This window comes from Myodes glareolus, chromosome 20, assembly GCF_982192425.1.
Source record: "Myodes glareolus chromosome 20, mMyoGla1.1, whole genome shotgun sequence".
In the NCBI taxonomy this organism is placed as follows: domain Eukaryota; kingdom Metazoa; phylum Chordata; class Mammalia; order Rodentia; family Cricetidae; genus Myodes; species Myodes glareolus.
In genome coordinates, this window is record NC_142045.1 from 12814410 (window position 1) to 12826620 (window position 12211).

The following is a 12211-nucleotide window of genomic DNA, read 5'->3' on the forward strand; positions in this document are numbered from 1 at the left end:
TTTGAAAAATATCTTATCAATGTTTATTCTTTATTCATGAGGAAAAAAACGATTCCAAAAGATTTCTCCCCTACTGTTTATATCCAAGAGAGTTATCCTCTAAAATCAGATAAGACAGATTTAATTTCTCGACTACAAAGAAAGGATGTCTTTGCACATTGAAACAGTGCCTCAGATCTTATCATCACAAATTAATAGGCACTAGAGATTAAATTTATCCCCTAAAACCTCAGTGATAAATTATTCTTGGAAATGTTTTTGACAAACAACAAAAGAAAAACACTGTTGTAGTGAAATTATAAAGCAGGGATTAATGTTAAAGTAGGGAAGAAATAAGATGCACCCTTTTTTAAAGTTAGACAAGACCGAGTGACTCACAATGGTTTAAGGCAATGGAATTTTGTTAAATTGTTTCACTATTACTCTTTGCGTTTATGTATAGCAGTTTTTGAGCTTGTCATGGATGCACACCTCATCATACACTAAAGGAAGAACAAACAGTAGTGACCAACTACATTCCCCTGACCATACTTTGAGGTTCAAATGCTGGGCCAAATCCCAACATAGATAAGGAGAAGGTGATTACATAGGTGACTGACCTCATCTAGTATGGTGAGCATGTCTCAAAACTCAAGTGTCCAAACACAGACAAAATTCTATCTCAATAATATAATATTGAAGAAGGTTCTACATTGACATTCAAGATACACATCACTCTGACTACAGGGCAAGGTCAGTTCGGGCACCTTCTCCTCTATTGCTGGAGTAGTCATGTTTGTGGATTCCTGGGAAATTCTCTATTTCCGGGTTTCTTGCTAGCCTCATAATGGCTCCTCAATCAAAATATCTTTTTCCCTGCTCTCATCTCTGATAGAAATGGAGGCAGAGGCCTGCATCGGAGCACTGGACTGAGCTCCCAAAGTCCAGTTGAAGAGTGGGAAGAATAAGAATATGAGCAAAGAGGTCAAGACCATGATGGGGACACCCTCTGAAACAGTATACCTGAGCTAATGGGAGCTCACCAACTACAGCTGGACAGGTCCAAACTAGTCCCTCTGAATGTGGGTGACAGTTGTATGGCTGAGGTAGATTGCGGGGCTACAGGGAGTGATATCAGAATTTATCTCTACTGCTTGTACTGACTTTTTAGAAACCTAATCTCTTTGGATGGATACCTTGCTCAGCCTAGATATAGTATGGAGGGCCTTAGACCTTCCCCAAAGTAATGTGCCTTATCCTCTCTGAGGAGTAAATGGGAGGTGGGGAGAAAAGGTGGAGGGAATAAGAGGAGGAACTGGGTTGATGAAAAACCAACAAATTTATGTATAGATGAACAGAGATGGAGGAAAGAAAGGGATGGGAGAAAGGGAAGGTATGGAAGAGAAAGAGGGGAGGGAGAGAGAAGGGTAGGGAAGGAGGGAAGGGGAGAGGAAGACAGGGAGATACTGAGAGAGAAGGAAATATGGAGACAGACAAGAAGACAATTTCCCTAATGAAATATTGTCATGTTACCTAATTCTTTACTCTATTCCTATGAACTTACTTAACAATTAGAAACTTGAAGTTGTGGAATATCACAATATGCACACACAATGGAAAAACAATATTTTCTATCTTTAAACATAGAAAAACACTTCATGTAGTGAATAATTATTTAATTCAACACAACATCATGTGTTCCTCATTTTATGACTGTATATGCTTGCTTTTCATCTGTGGGCATTGCATTCAGCTGTGAATTGCTGTCCTCATAAATCAAAATACAGTAGCACTACTGGCCTCTGATGGGCTGGATGAAGATAGAAAATCCAGTTCTCAATCACAATCTTAAATGTCTTCTTTAGTCACATGCCATGGTCTTGTCAACTTTAAATATGAGAATAAGGAGTGAATTTTATGTGAAAGTACGATTGTTAGATTTTAAATAATCACATTTTGAGTGTTTAGTATAAGTCTGAATTTGTGTGGGAGAAGATAGGTAAAATAAGTTTAATGTTGAATATCCAAAATACATACATCCTAAAAATTATCCTATTTTCTTTTACTTTCTTAAAAAAAAAGATACTTGAAAAGGCTGGAGGTGTTCTAATTAAGTAGCCTGAGAAAATTATTGAATGTTGTGTTCATTGTTGAAAATTTATCTCTATCAAATTACTTATAACACAAATTTAAAATTGTACAATAAGATCACAATCTTAGAATTTCCTTTCCTCACAAATTTTACATGACTATATGCTATATTGTCTTTCCAAACTATAATTTTATTTATAGAAGTTCTTTGAAGACAGCAAAGGAACGCTTCGGAGACTTGCCTGAAATCCAAGGAGCTTTTCGCTGGGCTTGATGTGTCTCTGAAACTCACATTCCGTGGGCTGGATGACCTTGATTCCATCTTCGTAAAACACATAGAACATGTTCCCAATGCCCAGACCTTAAGAATAAAACACATTTCAAAGTCAAATAGAATCATCAGAAACCTTTCAACATAACTGAGCACCCATTATCTTCCTGGCACTGCTGCATTGAAGAGGTTGCCTGATGTTGATAAAACACACTACCTCCGTGCATGAGACATACACAGGCGTTTTCCTGGCCTTCCTGCCAGACTTCTAGTTCTACTCTCAGGCTCCACACCCATGGGGAACAAAATAAATTTCTTTATTTATACAAATACTTATTTATAGAACTTAAGTCATATTTAACCTTATAAATGGGATGCTACTAAATATAAAGTCATAAATTTTAGACATATTTAAAAGTATCTCTCTCTCTTCATTGATGGGAGGAAAATATATTCAAAGATTAATTTGGACTTTATGGTTTTTACACTTCATCTTATAGCACATGAACTTACATTATGTAATAACTCATATGTGTTAAAATGACTGAGATTATTTCAGCAATGATATGGTAACTATACTTCCAGAGAATACCACATTAAGAGAAGATATTCCTAAACAGTAGCAGAAATGACAAGACTTACATGCAAGTCATATTTGTTGCAAGAAGTTTCATAAGAAAAAATCATTGGTTGTCAGCTTTAAGCTATGAGTATACCTGTGCATAACAGAATATAAATTTTATATATAAGCCTTAAAAAAGATTATATCTATAAGGCTTAAAAAGATTGCTACTTCTGGTTTGTACTAGTCAAGACTAAATACTAATATATGCTATACACTAATAACTATCAATTTAATATTTCAGTTCCTGTATATTGATGTTGTAACTTACAATCAAACATACACAAGTCACACTGCGGTATCTGAACCATGTAGAAACCTCTGGAATATTTCATGCTTTCTACAATGCTCCTCTCAGTTTTGAAGGAATATCCTTCTACCCCAAGCTGCTCCTGAGCTACCATCATGAGTCAGAGTACATGTGAAACTGGCAACTAGTTGCCATCTAGAATATCTGCTAATTTTCTCGAACTATTCCCATCCCTCAACCATTTTTATACTTTCATTAAGGTTTATTTAACCATATTTTTCAAACTACATACTCAATAGGATCCCATTCTGAGTTACTGAATTGGTCCAATTTCTGAGTTGAAGTTTACTTGGAAATACCTAATTTATCCAAATCACACATTTAAGCCTGAAACTCTGTTTCTTACCTATAAAATATGAATTCACACCAATAATTTTATAAATCATAAAATGTATCATAGGATACCAGCCACAGGTAAAATATAAATAATTTACTACCTGGGGTTTACTCTGTTTAAATTTTCTACAGTAGAAAAATAATTCCTTGGTGTTTATAAAATCACCCTGAAAACACTCACATTTGGGCACAGAATTATAACTGTGTAATCACTACCCATATTGGATTTAAGGGTAAGAACTGTACCATACAGCTATTGTGAGAATCAAATGATATCTAGGGATACAGAATTAAAAAAAGGATTGGCACACAATAAGATTTTAAGAAGCAGTAAATGTTGAGATTCAGTGATGTTATCTCTCATGGAGAGGACACACACTGCACTTGAAAGCTCAGTTCATCATTTTGTTCATTTTCCCTCGATCCTACTTTGGTTGCTCAGTCTGTGCTAAACTTCTGTCTTCTCTACAATAACCAATTTTATATATTCTTTCCAAGGAATTCATGATCCCACGAAAATTTTAATTTGACTTACTATTAGAACGTTTCTCATCCTTTGTCTTTTCAGATTGCCCCAAGAGCTTTCTGTTCATAATCTTACTGTAGTAAAATGTCATTCACATTCTCTAGATCACTCTTCCACAAAGAAGTACGATTTTCTTGAAGGCTACCAGGTGTGATATCATCTGCATCTTCAATATTCAATTCATAAGCAGATATCTAAACTAGTGCCTGCTATTAAGCCCATTATAAAGATATTTGAAAAATAAAACCATCCTGTGCCTGCTAATCACTTTAGAAAATGTAATATTTCAAAAAATGATGTGTTCTTTATACCTCAAGAACACCTTTACTTATTTTGACTACTTAGGCTGAAGCTAGGGAATTTTTCATGCTAAGTATTTGCTCCAAAGCAAAGGTATCCCTGCCTTCATAGTTAACTCAAAGAAGTTAACTTCTACATACTCAGTGTTTTTCCAAGTGCTAATAATGTGCATGCATATTAGGAATAATATTTGTAAACAATACATATTGCCATCAAGGCAGAGTGGTCATGGTTCTCAGAATAAAGAATAATTAGTTCTACAGTTTTCAATTATACTGCATGATAATGCATATTCAATGTTACAGTACATTGCAAACATCCTGGGGTTCAGTGAAAGCTTCTGCCTTGCGAGTTCTAACAGTCTTTTTTTCCTCTTTCATTTCTCATGTGTTGATGGAGACAAACACCTGCATTATGTCATTCCCAAATCAATTGTTAATCTAGCTGTTAGTCTGGAAATCAGTTCATGATTATCTCAGATTCTTTGGATTCTGTTTTCTTTATATACCATGTATAGAAGGCACACACATTATTTCTAATCTGTACTGAACATTTAATTCAATACTAATGCAGTTAAGGACATATGATTGCAGTGTGTACTCATATTTAATCCATGGAGGCATAACAGTGATAGAGTGAATTTGAACCCTGTTATCTCTGATGTTAATTATGAATAGTATATACGTGATGAATTTTATTCCAATATGATTTGAGCCATTTCTGGATATTGGGTACATATTTAAGCTAACAGGAAAGGATCTTGTAGTGATCCTTTTTCTGGATTAAACTGTCAAATGACCTTAGTATATATAACACAGTCAATAACAACGTAACAATTTAAAATCCTATAATGATTTGTTAATCACAATTGTATCTTTGAGTTTAAATAGTTATGAAATATTTCCTTAATTAACACTATACTTCCATTTTCCAGTGATTATAAATATATTTGCATAATATATTTATGCATACACATATGCAAGATTTTCAGTATACATTTACATGTTACAAATAAAATCTCCTTTAAGTTAAAAATTAATATGAGTTTTTCTCTCTTGAGTAGAATATTTTCTTTTCTGTTTTTAAATGTTGCCATTATTTGTATCATGATTTTGCTGCTAAATCTGTCTTTGGACACTGAGAACAATTATAGTAATACTTAAAAATAAAGATTTTATTATGTTTACTAAAGTGGCACCTGCTATATACAAAGGCCTGGGTTCAATCCCAAGAATAACAAAAAAGATGTCTTGCATATTGTTTCATTTTTGCTGTAAAGACTTCTGGAAGTGATGGTGTCCAATCTTTTACAGACACTAGTAGTACAGGAGTGTGGATTACTTCACTATGAGTGCACCAATCAGAATGATTTACACTAGAGTCCCATTTTAATGGCTACCTGAGATGAGCCATTTGGTGGATAATTATGATATTAATATCACATGGTCATTGTGCATCAAATATTATAAATTAAAAATGCTAACATTTATAAAAGTTAGAATATATGGACTTTTTCATGCACTCTATGATGATTCCTATAGCACAGATTTGGAGAGCAAGTGCTCGGCATGTATGATTTGCTGTGAGAGCTAAGGGATAAACTAGTCCATTTAATTATTCCTGCTAGAACCAAGTCTGTGGTCACTGATCTTCTGTGCAGAAGGAGGTGCGCTTTCCATCACAATGATGGATTGAAACAAGTATTTCAGTGCTCAGAGAAATACTTATTTGTTCTCAAGAAGAAATGTGGTATAAAGAAACACTCAAAGTCAAGTCAGTGAAGGTTTTAGTCTAACTGAGCTTTGTGCAATTGAAGGTGAAATATTCAAGCTGAATAGAAGAGGGATGTGGCCAATAAAAGTTAGAAAAGAAGATCATGAAGAAGGTTCGCAGAGCCTAAGAGAGAAAGCCAAAATGCCCCCTCGCTGGTAGCAGAAGTGAGAAGACATTTTGACTAGTGAAGAAGACAGCCAAAATTGTGTTCCTGAGTTGTCTTATATAACATTTATTCAATGCTGACTACTGTTTTAAAAGCCAAGAGCAGCCCCTCTGAGTACTTATTTTAGGAATAAATATGAAGATTAATACAAAGTGGCAGGCCTGTGTTCTGTAATGAAACTGTTTGATTTATGCTTCATTTTAGTAACTCGTTTTATACAAAATATAACCATTTCATAAGATAGTTGTATAATTATTCTTATACTGACTTAACCAAGGTTACCATGGAAAGCATGGTAATTTTAATTGCTTTTACTGTTTTGACCTGCTTTTAAACATTTAAAACAATTTAAAGATATTATAAAGAGAGATTTTATTATTAATGAATCAAAGTGACCTGTATTTAAATAAGAGTACCTATATTTTATATTCTTTAGTTGTGTGTGTGTGTGTATGTGTGTGTGTGTGTGTGTGTGTGTGTGTGTGTGTGTGTGTCACAGCATGCCAAAGGAGGCAAGAAGACAATCTGTAGAAGTTGGTTCTCTCCTTTTACCCTATGTGTCCCGGGATTAAATCAGGTCTTTAGGTTTGGTTTCAAGTTACTTTATCCACTAATCTATTTGGTTGACCTATTTAGGTGATAAATATTTTAATAACGCCAGGTATATAATAGAAAATTGTAGTATAATCAAATTAAATTTTGAGTCACAGTGAAAATAAGCCAAATATTGAAATAAATGATAGTTCGCAAATACAGTAAAAGTCAAGACAAAAAGTCACAACAATATGAAATATCATTTAATTTAGTACCTTCTTCTCTCCATAATATGTTGGCTACTGCAGCATGCCAAAAAAGAAAGAGAAGAGAAAAACAAGTTAGGAAAAGTTAGTTGATCAGTAAAATAAATAACCACTGTGGAGACCAAAATCTAGAAAAGAAAGTGTCTATGCATGGGGAGGTGTACTTGAAAGACTTCTGTAACTCAGTAAGTGGTGTCGGCTTGAGCGGCTGCACGTTTTTGAAACAGCCTAGTTTTTGGAACAAAGACTTTGTAACATACTAAGAATACTTTGATATCCTTAATTGAGATGTCACCAATAAAAAAGTTGTAATTTTCCCTGTTTTTACAATATACAATGTTTCCCCACAATGTGAACTACCTGCAATGAAGCAGGACTCTAGAAAATAAGGGATCCTGAATATAACCTGCAATTTTTATGTACTATGTTCGTTCATTGTTTCAAACCAGACATTGTAGCACGATTAATAAAAACTCAGAGACAAATTGGGGTTCTATCTGAAGGTCAGAAAAGCAAAAGAGTCAGTCACTGGCTCTTAGATTGACCTCAGTCTAAAATGGTGATTCTGCCTCCAGGAATCTCAGAGTGAGACTGAGCCTGAGAGCAATCTCCTCCCATTTTATAAACCTCTCTAGTTCTGGGGTTAAGGGTGTGCACCACTACTGCCTGGTTTCTATAGCAAACTAGTGTGGCTGCTGGGTTTACAGGTGTGTGTCATTGCTTCCTGGTCTGTAAGGCTAGTCAATGTGGCTGTTTTACTTTTCTGATCCTCAAGGAAGCTTTATTATTTATTAAAATACAAATGAAATACCACTACAAGACACAATGATAATATATGTAAAAATATTTTCTGGGTCTGGGTTACCTCACTCAATATGTTTTCTAGCTGCATTCATTTGCCTTCAAACTTCAAGATGTCATTTATTTTTTTACTGCTGTGTATTACTCCATTGTGTAAATATACCACATTTTCCTTATCCTTCTTCGGTCGAGAGCCATTTAGGTTGTTTTCAGGTTCTGGCAATTATCATATGTACTCACTTATAACTGGTTTTTAAACATAAAGCAAATAAAACAGGCCTATAAGTCACAATTTTAGAGAACCTAGATGACAATGAAGACCCTAAGAGATACGTATATGGATCTAATCTACATGACAAGTAGAAAAATACAAGATCTCCTGAGTATACTGGCAGTATGGAGACCATGGGAGAGAGTGGAAGGTGAAAGTAGAGGAAGGGAGGGAGCAGAGAAAAATGTATAGCTCAATAAAATAAAAATATTTTGCTGATCTAAGGACACACCACATATTTGTGAAGAATAGGTTCATGAAATATTAAAATGAGACTGAACCAATAGACATTTAAAATATTAGAACAGAAGTAATGGAAATGCCATTTTCTTTTTTTTAAATTCAAAGTTAACAGTTTTTATATTTTTGCCAAATACTAATATAAATTAAAAGAAAAACTAAGTGACAGAAATTACTTACATATATAACTATTTTCTAGGTTTTCTCAAATCAAATCAATATATGTGTGGAGCCAAAACTACACATTTTATTTTGCTTGTTTGTTTTATTGAACCGTTGTCTCACAGGGTAGCCCTGATTGGCCTGAAACTGATCAGGTAGCCCAGTCTAGCCACAAATTCTCTGTAGTCTGCCTGCCTGCCTGCCTTGGATATTCGCATGCTGGTATTACAAGTGTAAGACACATTGTTTAGGTAAGAAAGTCTCTAAGAAATGGGAGTGATATTAAGTCACAAACATTCAATATAAATACATATAAAGTTAGTCAATCAGGGTAGTTGCGTAGGAAGATATAACATAAATTATGACAAATTCATCTTCTTCTTCTTGAAAGACTAAAAGACACTTTATAAGATATTGTTCATGCCTGAAATCTATAACATATTGGTGATTTCCTGTTATACAAAATATGAGCACACAAAATACTGTGTTTATTAAATGTCTACTTGTTTTCAAGACTGGGAATGAAAATATGATATAGATAGTAATCATTCCGGTATTATTACATAATTTTAAAGTGTACAAAGCAGGGATTGGAAGTGCAGATCACTGGCAGACCAACCTCTTAGTACCCACACGCTATGACTGATACTACAATGTGTATAAAAACAAAAGCCTTTGACTCTAATTACTCCAGCCAAATAATTAAGATCGCTCCCTGTCATATCTTTCCAATGCTTTTTGTCAACATTTCTATGAAATGTACATAAGTCAAAAATGACGTTTATGATCTATTCATGACTATATAAAATAAAAATAAAAAATTTTAGCATGCTTATTCATTTAAATTAGCATATCTAAACTGGTTTTCAGATAGTCCATTTTAGTAATTTTCAGATATGGATTGCTATCACTTAAAATGTAATTTGATTTTTTTCCCATTTATCAAACTAAATTTATTGCATAGATTAAAGGATCGGTCAAAATGATTGAGCTACACAAAAATCTGTTAGTCATGAAGATATGTGCACTGCATATGTAAGGTGCATGAATGTATGCTAGGGCATCTGTGTTTTATTTAGTTAGTTCCTCCAAGTGTTATGGGGAACTTCAGCATCTTTTGATTTTGATTTTAGTTTATAATTGCATAATTTTACCTTCTGTTTCCTCCTTTCAAGCCCTTTCTTACACTTGTTCTTTCTCTCTTTCAGATTTATGTCTTCTCTTTTCCATTAATTGTTGTTGCATGCGTGTAGATGTTTATGAATATATTCCTAAATATAACCTGCTCAATCTACATAATTTTATCTCATGTATGACAAGTCAGAGATGCCTTTTAGTATTGCATAATCAATTGATATACTCTTCTCTGGGGAACTTTTTCTACCAATGGACTTCCTATATGTTCTGAACAGCATCAATAACTGCTGGTAGAATTCCTCACTGAGTTGCTTCAGGTAGGTGATTTGCTATTTCACTTTGCACAAATAAGTATGAACAAAACTTATTGAATACTTAAATATAAATTAAAGCACATGAATAAACTTGAAAAGTAGTGGTCTGATAACATGTTTGCCAATCATATAAACAAATGTCATACTCACACGCCCACCGCATTAATTCTATAATCATGGCATTATTTGTTTGTTTATTTATTTATCTATAAATTTATCAGATACTTAAGTTTCAGCATGGCTTTATCTAGCCATATGTATGTGTGTATAACGCATGGATACACACATTCAAACACAGGAAATGTGTCCTTCAAAGCTTTGTGAAAATATTTTAAATGTTTTTGTGTGTGTCTGTGTGTGTCTGTGTGTATGTGTGTGTGTGCCATGAAAATGCTAATATATCTGAAGGCCAAAATGGGGCATCAAAACCCTAAGAACTGGAGTTTGACATGGTTGTCTTCTGCCTGATGTGGGCATTGACGGAGCAGCAGATGGTCTGAGCATTAGAGCCACCACTTCAGCGTGCATGAACTAGCAAGATGAACCTGTTTGGATGCCAACTCTCACACCCAGTGTTATAGCTCCCTGAATCTTCTACCAGAATTCTTCACCTAGCATATTTTTGGTGAGCAATTTGTTTGTTTCATTATAACATAGTCTTATTATATTATCTATAGATACCCTGTCTATAAATAAGAGATTAGATTAAATAAAATTTTCACATAACATTATGACTTAAATTGTTCTGAAATATAACATAAAAGTTATCAGTTCTAAAATCCACTGGACATTAAGCTTTTCAAATTATGGACCTCACAGTTCAATATTTAGTTACAAAATAACTTGAATATAAGATTGTTTTAGAAGATAATAAACACACTCTATTGGAAATGTAGATCAATAATACAGAAACCAGATATTGGTATTCATGTTTTATTATTAATTCTATTACCGATTTGCTTACTTTATATATTAGGAGCCTATCATTCCCCTTACAGTGATGGCTCCCATATCCATCTGCTCTATGAGGAAGTGAATTGGCAGAATTGGGGTATTTTAAAGGCAGCATTAGTAAGGCAGTTAACAACATAGCATTGTGCTCTAGTGCAGAGCATCTGTTTCCCTTGTCTGTGCCTATGTATTTGGGTTTCAGCTCAGCATGTCTGTTCCTTGCCTTTCTCCTTCTCTGAAAGCTTACAATTTTTTTTACCACTGCGAGACATGTTTTTTGATAAAGTGCATTTTTGTGAACATAACATTTAAGCTAAATGTCTTATTGTCTGCTTTCCTTTCAGATTTAGGAAAATGACTTCACATTTACATTACCAAGTAAATGCAATAAGACAATCTTAAGATAAAAATTTAATGTATCTAAAAATCTGTATGGTTAACAATATAGGACAAGAGCTTTATTTGAATGCACATATGGGAAATAACATGCGCTGTTTTTAAATGCTATGTTTAGGCTAGAAACTATATTAACTCTGTCAAGTTCACTGCCTGCCACATGCCTAATGCAAAGACCCATTTCAAATAAACTAATTCTCTTTTTACCCTGAGTGAAGGCAATTCCCCAGTTTCTAGAGTTTCATCCTGTGTTTTATAATAGCAGACAAGGCTGCAGTGTCCAGTGTCTTTATAAGGAGATGATCATAAAGAAGCCAGGAAATGATGGCCCCAAGTTTAACGTGATGTACTGAGATAATCCAATTATTGGGTTGGGGGTATTATAATAGGCATTACAGAACTATGCCAGGAAATGGAGAGTGGAAAAATACAAACACCTTAAGCTTGAACAACAGATGGAGCAGAGAAATATAACTAAACCCTGGAAAAGAAGAGTCTATGCACTTCAAGAGTGGCATCCATGACAGAGTTTAAGTCCCTGACTATCCAATATAGGTTTTCAGATATTGAAGAGAAGTCCATTACTGATCACTGCATAATGTTAGCTTAGAGTTCATGAAAATTTTAAAATAAGAAATAATAAAGCAAGCAAAGAAAGTCTACTATGGGTGGTGTGGGAAAATTGTCTGTATTCTGTCAATAATGTTTTAAATAAATGCTGATTGGCCAGGCAGGAAGTATAGGTGTGTCAACCAGACAGGAAGT

At 34.2% G+C, this 12211-nt stretch overlaps 1 protein-coding gene across 4 annotated transcripts in view; it reads right to left on the reverse strand.

The window, feature by feature from the left end:
* The window catches only part of Fstl5 (follistatin like 5), a 501743-nt gene that overhangs the window by 70206 nt on the left and 419326 nt on the right, over window positions 1-12211 (reverse strand). For 2 of the 4 annotated variants that reach the window (XM_085682502.2, XM_048424768.3), the window contains exons 11-12: window positions 7184-7210; window positions 2313-2431 (exon numbers count right to left, since the gene is read on the reverse strand). In XM_085682502.2, coding sequence (XP_085538628.2) covers window positions 2313-2431; window positions 7184-7210 — 146 coding nt within the window. The remainder of the gene's footprint in view (window positions 1-2312; window positions 2432-7183; window positions 7211-12211) is intronic. The other 2 variants (XM_085682503.2, XM_048424769.3) reach the window with 1 other exon arrangement.